The sequence below is a fragment of the Carettochelys insculpta genome, chromosome 13, assembly GCF_033958435.1.
Source record: "Carettochelys insculpta isolate YL-2023 chromosome 13, ASM3395843v1, whole genome shotgun sequence".
In the NCBI taxonomy this organism is placed as follows: domain Eukaryota; kingdom Metazoa; phylum Chordata; order Testudines; family Carettochelyidae; genus Carettochelys; species Carettochelys insculpta.
Window position 1 is genome coordinate 22267178 of NC_134149.1, and position 19145 is coordinate 22286322.

A 19145-nucleotide genomic window follows, 5' to 3' on the forward strand; every position below is an offset into this window, starting at 1 on the left:
AACACCCCAATAATATGTTTCAGTAACAGTTTTCTTGTCCAATTTTGTACATGAGTTAGAACTGAGCCAGTAATGGCCACTGTGCTTCTCTATATGGCTCATACACCGTTCTTTAGTTTTTGTGGAACCATTGGCAGACATGATGCCTTGCAGATATGTACAGGTCTAGTGTCCTTCATTGCTTTGTAAAGTGCTGTGAAGTATCTGGAGTAGGACTGTAATTCTCTTCTGTGTTTCTTCTCCACATTCTGATCAAACACCTTACCATCTCTAAGTCACTGATACCTAGAGCAGCCATCTGGTGTATTGTTCTTTGGCCCACTATCCGCCAGTTCCTGCATTATCGGAACAACTTTGTTATTTCCTCCTCTTTGGCAGGTGTGCTTGGTGAACAGACATCATTTCACTGCAGCTCCTCAGAAGAGGGGGATTGAAATGAGCCTTATCATTTACAACATGATATCCCAGTGGGGATATTGCAGCATTCTTATGTGGAATTCTTTTTTCAGCTCTCTTTGTCTCCCCTCCCCACCAAATATGAAGTGGTGAAGCTAGTTGCTAGTGCTCCACTGAACATCAGAAGAGCTTAACTTCCAGGATCTTTGCATTCCACTGTCTCATTGTTAGAGGCTGTGGGCAGACTTTTCAGGGGCCAGTGTCCATTGTTGTTCTGCAGCCTAAAACAGCCCTCTTCTTATTAGTGTGCTTTAACAGAGGGTTTGGACCAGCTTGTTTTTCCTAATCTGTGGCACTCTGGGTTGTTGCTGACTTTTCCTTATTGGCTTGGCGATCACAAATTGGCTTGGCCTGAGGGTTACTTTCCTACAGTGGATGAGCCTCAGCTTACTGAGAGCTCCTTAAAGCTCTAAGGCCTGATGATGTGGCATTTGGCAATGAGGCTTCTTTGAGTATGTCTAAGGATAAAAGGATAGAAAGGTAAAAGACTTATGGCATGGCTGTGGCTGGCCCAGATCAAGTTGACTTGAACTCACAAGGGTCAGTCTCCAGGCTGAAAAGTTGTTGTGTGGATGGTCAGGTTCAGGCTGGAGCCAGATTTTCAGCCTGAAGGCCAAGCCCCATGAGCCCAAGTTAGCTGGCCCAGACTGGTCATAGATATATCCTTAGTCAAGCCAATATTGCAGAGATAGACACACAGCACTGATCAGATGTCCAGCGTCCTGTCCAAGCAAGCACGGGATCAAAGTGAAATCTGGGAAGAATTCTCTGAGTCTCTTTTTTGTCATTTCTAAAGGCCTGGGCAGGGCACTACAATAGGCAGGCATATTGTCATGCATTAAGCAGCCAGAGACGGGACAGCAGGTATTGCAATGACCTCCAAGTTCCATTGGTTTCCCTTATCACGTTGGCTTTTTGTTTGTTTTTAAATGGGTTGAGGCCCATCCTGGCCAGTATTAGTACTCCATACCTTCTTGTTAATACATGGGCAAGGGATGTGTCTGCATACTGCATGATAATGTAGGAAATCTGAGTTTAGCCCTTCACTCCCTGCTGACCTGAGTAAACCACATGTAGGCAGTGTAAGCACATAGGGTGGTGAGTTCTGTGCTAATAATATATTAATCACATGATGCACTGGAGTTGTATGTTTGAGTTGTTGTCCTTGGTGGGTCACTCAATCCTCTGGGCCCTCCCTGCACCATCCAGGAGAGAGGAATGTAGGAACGCTGGGAGCTTTTCTCCTGCTCTCTGAGAGTGAGGGAAGGTGAACAGCAAGCAATAGGTAGTGTTGGTAGGAATGTGGGGAGCACCCTAAAGTATTCCCTTGCCCCTGCTCCCACACTGCCCTTACATCCTACACTGAGCCAGCTGGGACAGTCCCAGACTGGTGGTTATGGGACAGTGTTCCCAGCCAGCTTCTTTCACCTGCCTGCTGCTTAGTATACTAGGCTTCAGGAGAGCCCTGGGAGGCTGGTTGGGAGTGCCCCAGCCAGCTCTTATAGGAGTGGCACACTGAGCCACACACTGCCTTACTTTTCATGTCTGGCATTATGTGAAACACAGGCTACAACTACCCTTGCACTTGATAGACAAAACTTTGTTGGTTACTAGTGCTTAAACGCCCCTGCCTTGGTGAACAACAAAGTTGTACCGTGGCAAATGCACCTGCGAATGCTGCTTCATCCTTAGGAGCACTCTCCTGCCAGCAAAACGAAAACTGCTTGTTTGGGGTAGGAGTGTTTTTGTTGGCAAAAGTGCTGCCAAACAGTGTTTACACACTGACTTTTAGCAGCAGGGCTGTGATGACACAGTAAGGTAACCTGAGACACAGTAGACTAGTTTTTTAAATGGGTTGTGAGGGATGCTGTTTTCATATGTCTCATCCTTCATTGTCACCTTCAGTCTTGTTCAGCTTAGCACACTCCACTGCTGGGCACAAAAGGCTTTCCACTCCAAATTGCACTGGCTCTGCCTGTCCTAGTCACTTGGGGAGCTCTGCATCCAGATTCAGTTTCACAAGTGTCTCTTATGGGACTCACTGTCACCAATTATTTTCTCTTCTCCTGTCACTTCACAGTGAATGTTAAATAAGACCCATGTATGTTGCTTGTTTGGCTTCAGCCTGTTTGAGCTAAGTTACAAAGTCAGAACCTTGCTTCCCAGTCTGCTAACTCCCCCCAGGCTTCCCCCTCCCTTTTGCACTGCCAGTCCTCTGCTCTCTTCCTTGTCCTCTGGCTCTCCTGGGCATTCCCAGCCTTTCTCAACTGCTACCCAGTAATTGGTAATGCTCCCATCACCCAACAGTTTGCCTCCTGTCTCCTTCCAAGTTGACTATCCCTTTGATGTTTTTCCAGACCTTTCCCGTTCTTTCCCTGCTGATCTCATTTTGCTGCTTGGCTTCCTCTCCTCCATCTACTACCACCTTCAATCTGCTTCTGGCTCTTTCCTGTGCTACAGAAGATCTGTTACCTCTTCACTCCTATTCTATCCTGCTTTAGATCTTTGTTGCCTTCACACCCTTCATATGCCACATGGACTCTCAAGGTACCTCCTACATCTCTTTGGTAGTCCTTCTGTCATATGTCCACAACCTCATTTTGTTAACCTAAGCCCACTGTTGTCATGTTCTCGGTACTTACGTTTGGCAGATGAAGTCCATTTGAAGGTACCTACAAGTATGTGACAATTTAGGATTAGACTGTCCTCTGCAGGTTGGGGTGGGAAAAAAAACCCATGGAAGTTATCAGAAATGGTCCAGTTCCCCAGTGTTGTGTGTCCCAGTCTGCAATTGCTGTCAATCAGTAGCATGAGGTACAGTCATCTAATCCCTAACAGATAAGCCTCCCTTCATCCTCCTGAGGAAGTCACTAATTAATCCACCCTGTGGGAAATCCCAAGCCCACCTCTGAAGCTGGCCTATGCACGTTGGCAAGACTGGCTAGTGTTAAACATTCAAACCTATTCTTATTGCAAGGTACCGTGGGAATGTTTTTCTTGAAACCTTTTGGGAGGGTTTATAGTTTTCAGTCCCTACAGGTGATAGTAAATGACCCTGTAGGCCAAAGTGTAATTCTTCTGGCTTTTCTGGCCCCTTTGAATTCTTTCCACTGTGTATGAAGAATGGGCAACCATGAAGAATGTGCAACTCTGATACATTAAGCACCATCAGAGATCACATGGCATTATTCATAGTTTGCATCACCAAAGAAAATGATCTTGAAACAGGAGACAGATGCAGATAAATGCACTTAACTCTCTTCCAAAATCATTGGCCTCTTCTTATTCCTCAAAGCAATTGTGCTATGCATTCTGTGAGTGGTGAATATGTAAACGTATCATGAAAAAATCACCCTGAAGGGAGAGTGCAGGACTTTTGAAAAAAGTCTGGATTAGCATTGATTGAACTAAAATTGCATGAACATCAGAGTAAGCTGAAGAATTTCTGAAACTGATGACTGTCCAGTTGTGTCACCCGTGAAATCAGTGTAGAGGAAGGGACTTACTCAGCATGAGGAAGGGTGTCACAATGTGACCCTCAGTGAACAAAGTTTGGCACACTTTGGCAGCGGTTTCTTGAATAAATCCAGGGGAAATTACTGGATGTTATGTGTGTAGGGATGATCTATTCTTGAATGTCTTACACCAAAAGGCTTTCATGTTAACATCAAGCTTGCACCCTTCTGGCCATGGTTTCAGAGAAAAACAGGCATACTGTGGTGGACAACACAAAGTCCATTCCCTCCCTCGTGGTGTTGGAATTCACTTACAAGTTCCTGTTATTATTTTAGGGATTTGATACAACTGTATAGTCTAGGTATCAGAAAGCAGTAGCTACATTACCCACAGTACAGCAAGTACTAATAATAATGGTTAATAATTGCACAGTACTGCCAATCAGTCTGGGCCAGCTTTAGTGACACATAGGAAAAGCCCATATGTGTCGTCAGGCTCTAACTGCCTCGTTTTGAACTGTCTGGAAATGGGTGTTCTGCATAGGCCATGTGTTCTATAGAGAAGAGTACTTGTCAGATTGCTATTGTTCCTTGAAATCCTTCAGGCCTGTCCTGTTCATTACAGGGCAACTAAATAACCCCAAATGCACAAACCTCCAGGATCAACATCATGGTGTGACAGTATTGCAACTTCACTGACAATGTTATCGCTCAGCAACATTCTGTTAGCCATGAGTGATGCTGTGTCAATAGCTGGCAATAAAATGGTCTGCTCTGTCAGCGCAGTAGCAACTGGCAGCATACACAGTAGGTTCCAACCCATGAATTAGGGTTAGCTCATTGCAACATGACAATCAGAGTCAGAGCCAAACTATCCAAATATTTGGGCAAGTGGTGCTTTGGGTTTAGTCCACTTTCCTCTCTCCCTGGGGAGCTGCAGAGTCACATTGCACTGTATCTCAACCTGACAACATGCTGGTGGTTTACTGCTTGCCTCAGATGCTCTAGGAGAAATGGGGAGGGCAAGGTAGTGGCAGATGTTACATTAGGAACAGACAGAGGGACTGTTACCTCCATACAGCACACCAGTGCTTCCTAATCCACACCTGCTCTCCTTGCCTTACTCCTGCTTGTCTTTGTTGGCTGTGCTCACTGCTAGGATGACTTGTGACATTCTTGCTCAGGGCATAAACAGTGGAGGACAGGATTTGAAAATATACATGAATAAAAGGTCAGAACTCTTCCAGGAAAGAATAAACTTCTCATTTCTTTTAATGCATAGTTATGAAAAGCAAATTAACCTTTGGATGCTTGAGGAATTTATTCTGACAATTGCACAGCTTAAAAATAAACAGGCACTACTTCAAGGGGTGGGTCCAGAGGTGACTCTATTTATTCTTCTGCTGATCCTGCCCTTGCCTCTGCAGATCAGAACATATACTTTTGTCGTATAAAGGTCATGCTGACATCGCTCACCCAGTGCAGCCTGGACGGGGAGAGGGTACGGCACTGGGCAGGGTTCCAATTTTTTTCCATCCATAGGCAGAATAAATTTTGTTATATGCATCAAGGGATAAGCGGATGTGCACACCAATATAAACCCATGCTGTAGGCTGAGGTCACTCTGCTAATCAGCTGGACAGCATCTGAATCTCTCTTGGATTGCTGCCCAAGCACTCAGTTTACAGGGAAAGTTGGCACTGGATATGGGACTTCCTGAGGCAAAATTCTCCATTTACTTCAATGGGAAAATGGGAGTTTGCTTCCTCAAGGCAAGGCTATTGATTTTATTCATCTTAAGTCTGCTGCCATGTTTGAAAGTCTTCTCCTGAAATATTATGTTGGAGGCAGGGCGGGGCGGGGGGGAAAAAAAGAGAAGAAAATATGCTTGGCAATACAAAAGGCAGGCATTGTACCCCTTCCTGGCCTAGCTCAGGGACTGTGCATTATTTTATTAACAGCTGGTCGTCCCCACTCTCCCTCACTACTGACGTGATGAAGAAAGGAGCCAGGCATCTCCTTCAGGCACTGCTGTTGTATTTAACTTTAGAATTGGCACAAGATTATGGAGAGTGACAACAAAGACTTGGCCTTTGAGGATATTGCAACAGGAATGGGATACTCGTGGGTGCTTTTTGGGGGGGAGAAGGAGGTAAAAAGACATTATAATTAGGTGATACAGTTAACAAATGCCTAGGTCTATATCATTTAGGTGATGTAAATGGTAGATGCAAATGCAAAGTGATATAAGTTACATACCGGGGAAGGAAGAAAGGGTAGTAAGAAATAGTCTCCAAGTCCAGCTAGGGATGAATTTGATGCCTTGAGATGCAGGGTGAAGGGTGTTCTACACTCTTTTTTAAGGGGCAGTTGGCTTTTAGCCGATACAGTAGAGGCTCTTGGCTTTAGCCCCTAAAGTTCCCAGGTTCATTTCCATCTGCTGATATCCCCATTCTGTAGGTGTTGCAGAATAATGGGAGCAGGATCAGAGGCTGTGCTTGCACTCCCTCACTGTATGCAAAGGATAGATGCCTGTTGTTTAAAATATCCTCTCCTGCTGGAGGGCCAGTGCTTCCGGTTGCCATGGTTCCTCTAATCAGACTCCACCAGTGGATTTTATTCTTGTCCTAGCAGAGCTTCAGCCTCTCTCCCTATCCTTTCAGTCACCTTCCTTTGGTTTTGTTTATTTTTTGAAACAACTCTGCATTTTACTTTCGACTTTCAACTAAAATCACTCTGGTGAAATCAATAATAGCACACACACAAAAAAGGAAGAATAAATAGGGCAGAGTTCCACCTCAAATTCCAATGAGCTCTAAAAATTGGCTGTCCTGGCTTCACTTCCTTTAGGCTAAATAAAGCCAGGTACTTCAAATGTGAGGAACAATTTTCTTTCACTAGCCCTCTGAATTACATTGACAAAGTGGGTGGGGTAAGGTCTTTTCTATTTATTAATGTTTATTATTATTTAAATCAACCCTGCATGGACCTTGGATCTGTGATCTCCCTTTCTAAAGTCATGAGATGCTAACGCTTGAACTAAAGAAGCAAGCCTGTTAGCTAGGAGTAGTAGGCAAATTTTTTCTTACGTGGGCCATCCACTAGAGGCAGCCAAAGAGCCAGGCTCTCCTAATATGGCTTTGCTGCATTTTTTTAAACCATGTGCTAGGTGCCTCTCATACCAGATGATCTGATGGGATCTTACCTAGAGCTAGTTAGGAGCTGGCAAAGATAAATGCACACTTTTGTGTGTATGTGCGCGCCGTCTCCAGTGTGCCATGTGAAGAAAGTGCTACATACCTGGGAGCTGTACAGTCTAGTCTACAGAGCAAGGACACCTCTTTCCTTGTATTCTGCTTCACAGAAGCAAAAAACAGTTTACTGGAAGGAGATGCCATATCCCTTACTTCCTTGTCTCATGGTTTATCCCCAAGAATATTCTTCCCTAAGGCAAGGCGAAATCAGGCACCTTGCAAAAATTTAGCTGCTGTCATGCAGAATAACAGGCAATCAATAAATTATGGTGTGAGCTAAAAGTGAATCAAGCCAAGTTAACTTTCTATATTTTCTTTCTGCCACTTGATACATTAGCTTCATACCGGAGGAGGGTTTACATTGCCTAGCAAAATTATACATGAGTGTTGTGTTATATAAGCCACTAAAAAATGTCATAGTTTACAGTGGACGTGTTCCTGCTCATTATGTGAATGAGAGGAGACTGGTGCATTTCACATGACATGTATAATTTAGCCACATTTGGTTCCAGGACTGTTTGGAACAAGGGACGGAGAGAAACTTTTAAACGTTCCAAGTGACCGAGTACGCTGGATTTTTCCAAACCCAACTGTCTACTGCAAGACTATGCCAGCTTTTAAAATGCACAGAAATGTTTTTGGAACACTGCAAATTTCTAATTAAATCCTTTGTGTGGAAACAGAAACAGAATGAATCTCAGTCAATCTTTCTGAAACTGGAAGATGTTCCTTAGCTGAAAAGCTCTCAAAGATAGGGTACCCAGCAATCATTAACCTTACCACTAAAATTGGATAGGAGATATTGGATGTTGTGATGAGAGGAATCTCACTGCATGTTAAGGCAAAGGACCTCATGTGATTTAAAGATTTTTCTTAAATTTTGTATAGATGCATATATTTCAGATGTTATTTTTCTGCATTTTGGAACCCATCTGTAAAGTAGGGTTCCAAATTCAGGAAAGAGCTCAGTATTTCAGTGGTCCAATATCAACTCAGCTGGGGAGTCAACTTCTGAGTTTCTTTGCTGTTTGGTAGAAAATATTTGTTTGAATTATATCTCCTTTTCAAAGCAGCTGTTTAAATGAAGAGAAAAACATCTTTATGAAATGCGAAAACAACTTTAAAGAAACCCCACATGCTATCATGTTCTATAGTTGACCTAAGCTCTTTGTCACAGAGGCCAGTGTCATATCTTTGAGCCTTGAAGAGCAGATAGCCCTTCAGCCATATTCACCAAAACTCATAAGCCTGTACCTATCTTTCTTTCCCATTAAAATGAGAGAGGTTTAAGCATGTGCTTAAATACTTTGGTGAATTAGAGCCCTTATTGAGAGGCATAGCTTCAGTTCCATAAAGACAACTTTAAGCATTTGAATAGTTCTGTTAATTTGCTTGTAGGATCAGAACTTTTGAGTGTAAGGGCTGTGGTTCTCAGTTGCTAGTGTCTGTACTATTGTTGTGTTCATGTCAGATCTGTGAATTTCCATTAACTTAACTGAGATAAGAAACTGACCAAGTATTTTCCCGAAATCATTATCCTTTTAAGCAAATATGGTCATTAGACCTCTTCTAGCTGTTACAGTGTGGCAGATTTATGGCCTAACTGTTGAAGGCCATGAAGCAATTAATGCAAATTCCATTTCCTGTAAACCCTCTGAAAACACTGTTACTTTATTTATTTATATTATGTTTCAAGGTCAACTTCAGGAGACAACAGATGACACAACGGAGTCCTGGGCTGTATAAATATAGAATTATTTTATTTTATTTTATTTTATTTTATTTTGGTTAATAGATACAATACAATTTTTGAGTACATAAGAAAGTGGAGTTTTCAGTGCATACATTCCTCAGCCAGCCAGGGACAAGCACCCATACATTCCATAGCTATTTGAATAATATCATGGTGCTTGCTTAGTTTATTTTCCTTAACTCCACAGTTACTGGGCTTTCCCAGATTTCATTAACAGCTCTGACAGCTCAAGGTATAAGGAAAAATGAACTGAATAATAAGGCTGGGCTGACTTTTGTGAAACAGAATTATCAGAAAGGCAAAGACACTCTCTGCTTCCTATGTTCTATGCTAGTCTTCCTGAGTAACCATATCTTTTAAGGCATCATATTTGGTTGGTATCCCAGTGAGCTCTAGCAGGCCAGCCAGGAACTGGGACTTTTTGTCCTTTTACATTACAGGGAAACAGCATTTGGTATAAACAAAGCAGAGCTGAGGTTAAACAATGGAAATTCATACCTCCCCTACTGTTCTTTCCTGCCAAATCATTTTAAGAAGGCCCTATATTTTGAGCTCAGAACTAAGAATCCACTGCTTGGGGACATTTCATAATATCCTATCTTGTTATGGACATTTGGCTGAGGATGTCTCTGCAGAGGTGTTTTATTCCATGGCATTGTCTAGGTGAGAGCTAGAAACCATTCATCAAGACCACACCCTGGTAATTTTATTAAAAGCCAGTAACACTTGCAGGCAAGATGGAATATGACAAGACAGTGCCATTGCTGAAGATGAAAGGTTGTTGAGAAAATTTACATTGTAAGCTTTTCACTATCTGGTTACATAGTAAAGTGCCAGTGAACACACTCCACAATATACAGGATGCCGAGGAGAAGGGATAAAGTTCCAGGGCCTTTCAAGGACTCCAGATAGCTGCCCAATAAAGTGACCAGAGACAGCAGTGTTCACATTAGAGAGAATGCCGGACTGTGGCATTTGGAGATATTTAGACTTGCATCTCAATGCGGATCCACATTTAACAGGGGTCTAGATTTAATGTTTGAGTTTACTGCAGAGGAATGAGATTCCCATTTGTATTGGAGATGCCCTAGCACTCAGTGATGTGAGTCCAGAGTCTGAGTTTGCACCCTTCATCTGGTTAATATAAAGTGAAAGAGGCAAAGAGTGATCAAACTGTCTGAAGGAGGCAAGACAGGCAGATAGGCTTCAAGCATGTATCCACCAAATGTTAGCTTTCTTGAGAAGCTGGACATTTAACTAGTCAGAAGAGAAGCAGCATATTTTTTCCGGGTAGAGGAACAGGGACAGTTCCTTTTACAGATTAAAAAAAGCCACAGTCCCTGATTCTACCGAGTGTAGGAAGTCTTGGATAAGAAAAGGTTAAAGGTAGAAAAAAGACCTGGTTAGATGATTTAGTCAGTCCTCAGCAAGTACAAGATACTCAGGCAAGATCAGACTGAAACCAATTGTACACTAGATCTCACCCAAAAGGCAGAGAAGCTATTGGGAGGAGGAAGGCTATACATAATCTGAAATTTCCATGGAAATAAGATATACGGAAGTAAAGAAAAGTAGGGGAACCAGGGAATTTAGATGTCAAAAACATTAGAATATAAGACACTGTGGATCCTAAGGAGGTATCTTATCCTTGGCCTCTTCTCTGGCTCCAGAATTCATCAGGGGAGATATTTGTCCCTGAGAGCTCAGAATCCCTTTGCCTGATACTTTGGGGTTACTAGACAAAAAACGGAAGGGGAAAGCACCATAAAAAGCCCAACAGGATTGCACTGTTTCATAACAGCTATCATTAAACTGAGTCAGATTAGAAAGGTAGGTGGTCAATTGCCTCTGGAGGCAAACGGGAATCCCTGAGAAGTCTGAAAAATCAAATACTTAGCAATTTGGCCTCCCCTTCTCCTCCAGCCAGTAAATCCACCTTGAGTTAGATTAGAACCTGTGAAAATCATAAAATCACAGAACTGGAAGGGACCTCAAAAGGCCATCAAGTCCAGTCCTTGCCCTCCCCTTTACCTTGAGCTGCACTGCTGACACCTGCCAGAACATTCCAAGCCCAACATATTCTTCTCGATCCCTGTTTTCTAACTGAAGCTACGCAACGAAGGGAATAAATGAGAGCCAACAATGCTAACAGCCAAAAGGAGAGTCATTATGAACTGGAAATGGGAGGGTACTGTAAACCGAGCCTGGCCCGCAAGCATTAGTGAAATGTTTAATAAAGATACTTAACATTGTTACCTCAGGGAATCTCCATCTCGTTCTTGACTAAAATGTTACAAACATATCATATAAAGGAAATGTTATATTTGCCTCTACTGGCAAATTATATACACCAATGTAAAGAAACAACGTCATTAAATTAGGGGAGGAGAGGAAAAGGGAAAATATTAGTAAATAAAATACAAGACACATACATGAATAATACTTGTCAGATAATATTTCATCTGGTTGCATTTATCATGAAGAAGAAAAGAAGCTTCCATTCACATAAAAGTTGGAAACGCTTGTCCAGAGCTTGGCCACTCACAGTTTTGTTCAGGACACTTTGTAAGTGATTTGAGGCTGTCATAAACGACCCAAACTGTCCCACCTGCAAACAGGGATTAAGAGGTTGCTGTCCTGGTTCTGATGAACTGGGCATCCAGGCATGGCTAGCCTAGATGTCTCCTGATCCTTGAATCACAGAGAGGTCCTCACACTTTAGAGCCCCATCCATGGAACTAACAATTAATATGGGTGTAATTTTGCAGATTTCATGGAGAGTGCACAGGCCTGTATTTCTGAGTTCCAATGTGACAAAAACAACTGTGATGGATGTTGGCTAAAAGCCATAATAAGACTCCCTAGATCTAGTGCCTCCTTAAATAAAAGCATTCCCGGGTCTCCACTCAGAGCACAACCCCTGCACCACTTTGGTTTCATAAAAGTCTCTGCACATTGTGTTCTGAAGAAAGGGGAGGGGAAAAGATGTTGAGTTTTCTTGGAATCAGCTAATTAGCACAGTAGTGTTTCCAATTTTATTTTTAAAATGGAGAGCACATTTATATATTTGCAACTGTTGTTTTTCCCTAGGCCTTCTTATAATTAGATTTTGCAAGCAAAATTTTTTTATATATTGTCATTTTCACAAGCTTAAGAGCAAAGTATAAGAGCAAAAATTGTCTTGTATTGATACTGGTAATGTTAGACCCAGAAGATAATATATTGGAGACATTTTTTCCATTTGTCTTGAGAAAAAATTATTTGCAAACCAAGTGCCTTTTTATTGGTCCACCTCTATAGATGGCCAATTTAATATTCACTGAACAACTGAGCTGAAGAGCTTTTTGTCATTCTTTAGATTAATTATTCTCCAACCGGTTTCTCTCATTATGTGACCCTCTCTAATTAATACATAGCTACTATAATACAAAGAAGCGCAAAACTGTCAATAAAGTAACTGCAGACCACAACTTCCCAGCAGGTCATCTAGGCACGTGGGGCTTACTGGAGATGCATCTTCTTTTAAATGGGAGCCTGCATGGTTTTTCCAGACTAATTCTGGAACTAGAGAGAACCAGGATGACAATCTGAGAATTTTCTGTATCAAATGCTTTACCAGTCTCAGTTAAAAGGCTTCTGGACTTGGGATTTTTTTTTGTGTGGTTTCCCCTGTGATAATACCTGAGTCTTCTTTCATGTTTATTTCAACATTATCAGGTCCACCTAGTAATCTGAAAATGATTCTAATCTCCTGAGAGTGTTTGGTCTGTTTTCACTGTGCTGGAGGAGCTAGGGAAAGATGATCACACTGTTTGCCAGGTGTCTGTTCTTGCTTTGGTTTTTGGGATCATTTAAAAAGATCTTTTCCTCTGAAGGAAAGAGGTAATTGCTAGTGCCAGGCCTAGGAAGAGAATGGAGGGGTTTCCCAGGCCTTGGGGAAAATCCCCAGGGAGAAAATGTAAAGCTCCGTTTCCCAAATTATAATTTGGGACGTTACAGGCTTGACTGTCAATGAACATCTTTTTCAGCCTTGCTTTAGATTAGAGACCCTAGATGCTTTACTTCTTCCTAGATTTTTAATGTCAGCTGAGATTACTTCACAGTGCATTAAATGACAAGGATTACGTGCTTACTTGTAAGTTTGCTGCAAGAAAAACAAGGATGTGCCTTCTGGCAACCTATAACTCTCCCGTCCCCCGAAACACCTCCCCTCCCCTGCTGTGCACATAGCACATGAGGGTAAAGGAGATGTCACTTTGACTTTCTCAGCTGTGTAGATCTGTGATCCAGCCAGGCCTGGATAACAGCCTGCAAAATACCTTTCATTGACACCCTTAATGCATTACACACCAGAGAAGCAAGGTGGTCAGGCTGCGTGGGCTCCAGCACTACAAACCTACATGTCAGATTACTTCTAGTGTGGTACAGGTTTGTATTCCAAAAACAAAACCGTGTTTGACATCAGCAGTGGAATTTCTGATGGCTTTCTATAAAGACGTATGCCTGGAAGTTACATCAAAAACTTGTGTCAAACTGTTGGTGTCCCAGGGCTATAGGCCTGTACTGTGTGATTAGACAGAGGGAAATTTATCTAAATGTATAAAGTCCCTGTCCAAAGCCCTAGGATCCTGTACAATCATTATAAGACAAAGCACTAATATAAATTGTAGTTCACACAATGGAAAAACCTGGGGAAATAGATGAGCTGTGTAGTGTGGCCAGAATGCAACAAAATCCAGGCTTTCTCAAAGTACTCAGAGTACCCATGATCTGTTTATGTGCTTGGTTTTTAGGCCAGATCCCAGAAGATGTACAATAGCACCACAGTACTAACCATAAGCAAAACAATTTGGATATTCCAAATACAATTTGAGAGGGGCAATGAGATCCCCGTGTTTTAAAATAATGCATACTTTTAAAATCTGCGTATCAGTGTTTGGGGGTGAGTTCTTCACTGCTCCCCTGACAGCCTCTGAGTGTATAATCCTTGTAGACTAATCTACATATGGCCAGTAGAATCACTATTGTTTTCAGACCTGACTTGCTTTGACTCACTGTGACTCTTGTATGGAATGAGCAAAAAAGGACGGCAATACCGTGTAGATCTATAACTGCCACTGAGCAGTCTCAGTGCAGGAGTAAGGAGTGGGGAGCACTTTTGGGCTGCAGCTCCTATTTTTGATTCTGGAATGCTAACTAGAAGCAGAAATATGCCCTTAAGGTAGCTGCTCTTTAAGGGTTACCATTCATATCATCAACATTGTCAGTTTCCCCCTTCTCCTGTTTTTACCTTAGTCCTTTTAAAGAGCCTGTACAAGTGTAGAGGCATGTGAGAATCCAGCATTGTTGAAAGAGGTGCACAGATCAAACTGGACCCATTACACTGGAGGGGCAGAGTAGTGGATGACAGAGTTGTAGTCAGGAGGTGGGCTGTGGCATTCCAGGTTTGGATCCAGGGGCAGGAGGACTGAGTCTTCCAGTGTGAAGTCCATGGTATCTTCATCGTTCTGTACTGCTGGCTGGTATATCACGGCCTCACGCTCATGTTCTGATAACATGGATTCTTTGCTTTTGCTGACAGCTCGGTGCCTGTTTAAAACAAAGACAAAATCTAATATTCAGACCCTTTTCTTATAAAGTTTTGCTCTTGCCTGTCATTGGCCTAGTGTTTGTCATTCCAAGATCTCAAAATGCATTAATACACATATTAATGAACTGAACTTCATAGCATCCTTGTAAGACAGGAAACTTATCCCCATTTTACAGATGGGAAGACTCATTTTGAGGGTTGCTCAGGACTGCTCAGAGATTCAGTAGCAGGGCTGAGAATAATACCTCGGAGTCCTTATACCCTGTCTCATTCATGACAGATTGCTCGGCAATGTACTGTATGTACCTGGTTTTAAGTGTTCTGATCATTGTTCAGACATCAGATCAAGGAATGTGGCATTCTGAAAGCAGAACCATGAGCTATGAGAAGTCCTGTGGCACCCTATAGACTAACAGATATTTTGGAGCATAAGCCTTCATGGACAAAGACCTGCTTCATCAGATGCATGAATGTCTTTGCTCATGAAAGCTTATGCTCCCAAATATCTGTTAGTCTATAAGGTGCCACAGGACTTCTTGTTGTTCTCGAAGATACAGACTAACACGGCTACCTCTCTGATACTTGTCACCATGAACTATGAGTTTACTTTAAGTACAGTGAAAATGGGGATTAATGAATAATTTATGACATGCTTCGATTTAGAACAATGTGGAGAGTAGGAGTGCACCTTACATGAACTGTAGGGCAGCTCTCTCACACATACATTGTAACTCTTTAAAAACACAAAATAGACTTTCAGCTAAGTTACTTGATGCCCAAACTGGTACGCTGCTGTTGGTGCTGTTGGAGAGACCTCAGTTTGATTCCCAGCTACCTTTCTTTACTCCAGATGATGGTGTGGGGGAAAGAAACAACCTAGGATGGTAAATAGCAACCCCTACTGACAGAACCAGGAGAACTCCAAAGGGAGTGTAGACCAGTCTTCCTTAGATTAAATCACATGGGCTACGTCTACACGTGCACCCAACTTCGAAATAGCTTATTTCGATGTTGCGACATCGAAATAGGCTATTTCGATGAATAACGTCTACACATCCTCCAGGGCTGGCAACGTCAATGTTCAACTTCGACGTTGCTCAGCCCAACATCGAAATAGGCACAACGAGGGAACGTCTACACGGCAAAGTAGCACACATCGAAATAAGGGAGCCAGGCACAGCTGCAGACAGGGTCACGGGGCGGACTCAACAGCAAGCCGCTCCCTTAAAGGGCCCCTCCCAGACACACTTTCATTAAACAGTGAAAGATACACAGAGCCAACAACTAGTTGCAGACCCTGTATATGCAGCACGGACCCCCAGCTGCAGCAGCAGCAGCCAGAAGCCCTGGGCTAAGGGCTGCTGCCCACGGTGACCACAGAGCCCCGCAAGGGCTGGAGAGAGAGTATCTCTCAACCCCCCAGCTGATGGCCGCCATGGAGGACCCCGCTATTTCGATGTTGCGGGACGCGGATCGTCTACACGTCCCTACTTCGATGTTGAACGTCGAAGTAGGGCGCTATTCCCATCCGCTCATGGGGTTAGCGACTTCGACGTCTCGCCGCCTAACGTCGATTTCAACTTCGAAATAGCGCCCAACACGTGTAGACGTGACGGGCGCTATTTCGAAGTTACTGCCGCTACTTCGAAGTAGCGTGCACATGTAGACGCAGCCATGGTGTCTTTGAAGAGAGGCTCACTTGAACAGCAAAGAGGTAACTGTATGCAACCTCAAAAATAGGAATTCAAATGACTCCTGACTACACTAAGCAGAGTTTAAGATCATCCAGTGCTCAGACAGTAGAAGAATACATATGTGTACAGCTACTTTTTAAGGGCCTTAAAACAGAAACAATCTTCAGAGATATAACTATTTATTATTATATATTACAGTCATGTGTAGTGACCCCAGTCATATTCCAAGGCCCCACAGTCAGAGCTATCCCATCTTTAGGATGGGGTGGAGTGGCTGCCCCAGGCCCCAGGCTTTTCCAGGCCCTGCAGCAGCTGCCCTACCTGTCCTATCGATAGAAGGGGGAAGATTACCTGGGGCAGGCCAGGGGTGGCAGACAGTGGCAGCAGCTGCAGGGGATCACCTCTCCACCTCCCTAGTACTCACCATATGCTGCTCTGCCATTCTGCCCCTCCTTTGAAGGGGGCATGTAAATGAGCCGGATCGGTGAATAGCAATGAGGTGCTGTGCTGCATGTGCAGCACTTCATTAGCATACTTCTCACCGCACAAACTTCGAAGTTGCTAACTTCAAAGCACCAGCAAGGAGTCTAGCCACAGGCATTTCGAAGTACCCATGCTACTTTGAAGTTCCCTTACTCCCAAAAGGTTTTGGGCTTGTCTTCGAAGGGGGAATGATAATCAGCCTGAGCAGGGAATAGCAATGAGGTGCTGCGATGGATATGCAGCACCTCGTTAGGCTAATTCTTGCCATGGGAACTTCGAAGTTAGCAACTTTGAAGCGCCAGCAAGCTGGGCAGCCGCAGGCAACTTTGAAGTGCCCTTACTCCCAAAAAGCTGCAGTGCAGCACCTCATTGCCATTCACCAGTCCAGCTTGTTTGCATGCCCCCTTCAAAGGAGGGGGCAAATGTAGATGAGCTCTTTGAGTTCAGCACCCCCTCTATAAGTCCCTCTATAAATGTACTTCCATGCTTCACAGGACAGATTAATTAAAACTTGTATGATGTGTTTATGTACTGTGGTGATGGAGACTATTTAAGTATCTAACATAGACAGATGCAGTCCAGACTTGACAAGCATGTTACTTCAAGGGACAGCAGAATCATAATATTCCTGTTTTTCTTTTCCTGTTGTACTCATACTTCCTATCCGTTTGTTGCTTTCCCTTATTGGCTTCAGAATTGGATGTGAAAATGACTTTATTTCCGGAAAGTGGGCTACTGTCTCTCAATAAATTATGATGTGATAGCCTTAGACAATCTGATCTCTTGCCATGGAACCCTGAACCTGCCCAGGATTGAAGTTTGCTGTGAGCTGCAGGTGTCATCAGACTGGCTAGCAGAATTAGTATTAGTATTTTTTATTGTTATTGTGGAAAACTGGAGGCAGGCATGTCTGGTGTATTGTAATGTATTGGCTAATGTGTATGTGCACCAGCCTGTGTATCAGTTTACAGTGTTCACTGTTGAGTCACTCAGTCCTATAATTCTCCTTTGTTGGGGAGTTTGTGCTTGTGATGGGCGACACTATGCATGTGCCAGTTTATGGAGACATTCATTCTAAGCCAGTAGCACTTGAGATATTGAGCCACATTCAGCCATCATATGGATGTGTGACTTTAGTGAGAGATTTGTCATTTTACAGCAGGGACAATTTTAGTACAGTGTGATTTTTCCTCTCCAAAAGGTTAGTAGTTCCTGCTCAAACTCATGATTCGTGCATCTCTTCTATAAGATCCAATACTGAGACTTCCAGGGTGCAGAGAAGTAAATTAAGCAAAGAAACTCCCTGCAGGGGCCTCTTAGATCTGGATTAAGAGCTGAACCCACTTACATGGCAGTGTAGATTACTACTTAACAAGGCTGCCTCTCGATGAAACAAGCTATAACTCTGAGAGCTCCAGCAAAGTGAGAGTCTTTTATTATCAAAATCTAAATTCTCTTCTATCGTCCAAAGGAAAGCACCAGTGGGGAATTTATTCAAAATGCCACACACTTGGCAGCTTTTTCATCCCCTCTGTTTAGATATATTCTCCCTCTGGAATAAGCAGCAGAACTATTTCTCTGCTCTACTGTTTGTTTATGTAGTTTTCTTTTATTTCCCAGCCCTGTTGACTCTTTGTCAGCTGACTTCTCAGACATTCTGGCTTTTAATTTGCCAGGTATTAAAGTTGTCAATGGAGACAAGGAGAAGCACGAAAATATTTGTTTAATTTGGCCCCCAGCCTGTGTGCCTCAGAGTGCCAGATAAAAGAAATTTTATTAGGATTTAGTTTGTCCACACAATGAGAAACTTTCAGACCCTCGTTGGCTTCCACCAAGTGTTCTCCTTGTGTTTCTGTCCTCTCTGACGAAGGAGTCTACATCTGGGAATGGCTCGGTCTGTCACCTAAATCACACTATTGTTTGAAGAGAGACTTAAACAGTGACATTTAATATTTGCTCGCAAGACAGACAGATGATGAGTTTGATCAGAAGTGAATTCTGTGATTAACCGTCTATGGCAAACTGAAATGCAATTAACTTTCAAAAGTGTTCCTTTCATGCAAATGCATTTCCTAAATTAAAACAATCCAGAGATCTTTACATTTTATTGTTTAATGCACTAGAAAGAAATGTCAGTAAACACAGTCTTTTCTTGCTCAGCAGTAGCAAAACATCCACATGCTTGGAATAGATGTTGTAGTGGAAGGCTGCAACTTCCTTGGGCTGACTGTCCTCAACTCTCATTTGCTACATAGAGGCTACGTCTACACATGAAGCCTACATCGAAATAGCCTATTTCGATGTGGTGACATCGAAATAGGCTATTTTGATGAATAACGTCTACACATCCTCCAGGGCTGGCAACGTCGATGTTCAACATCGATGTTGGGCAGCACCACATCGAAATAGGTGCTGCGAGGGAACGTCTACACGCCAAAGTAGCACACATCGAAATGAGGG

At 43.0% G+C, this 19145-nt stretch overlaps 1 protein-coding gene across 1 annotated transcript in view; it reads right to left on the reverse strand.

Moving 5' to 3' along the window:
- Window positions 1-8903: 8903 nt before the first annotated feature.
- LOC142019985 (vascular endothelial growth factor receptor kdr-like) overlaps window positions 8904-19145 on the reverse strand; it is a 196069-nt gene continuing 185827 nt past the window's right edge. Inside the window, exon 30 of the mRNA XM_075007461.1 lies at window positions 8904-14507. Coding sequence (XP_074863562.1) covers window positions 14297-14507 — 211 coding nt within the window. The 3' untranslated portion in view covers window positions 8904-14296. The remainder of the gene's footprint in view (window positions 14508-19145) is intronic.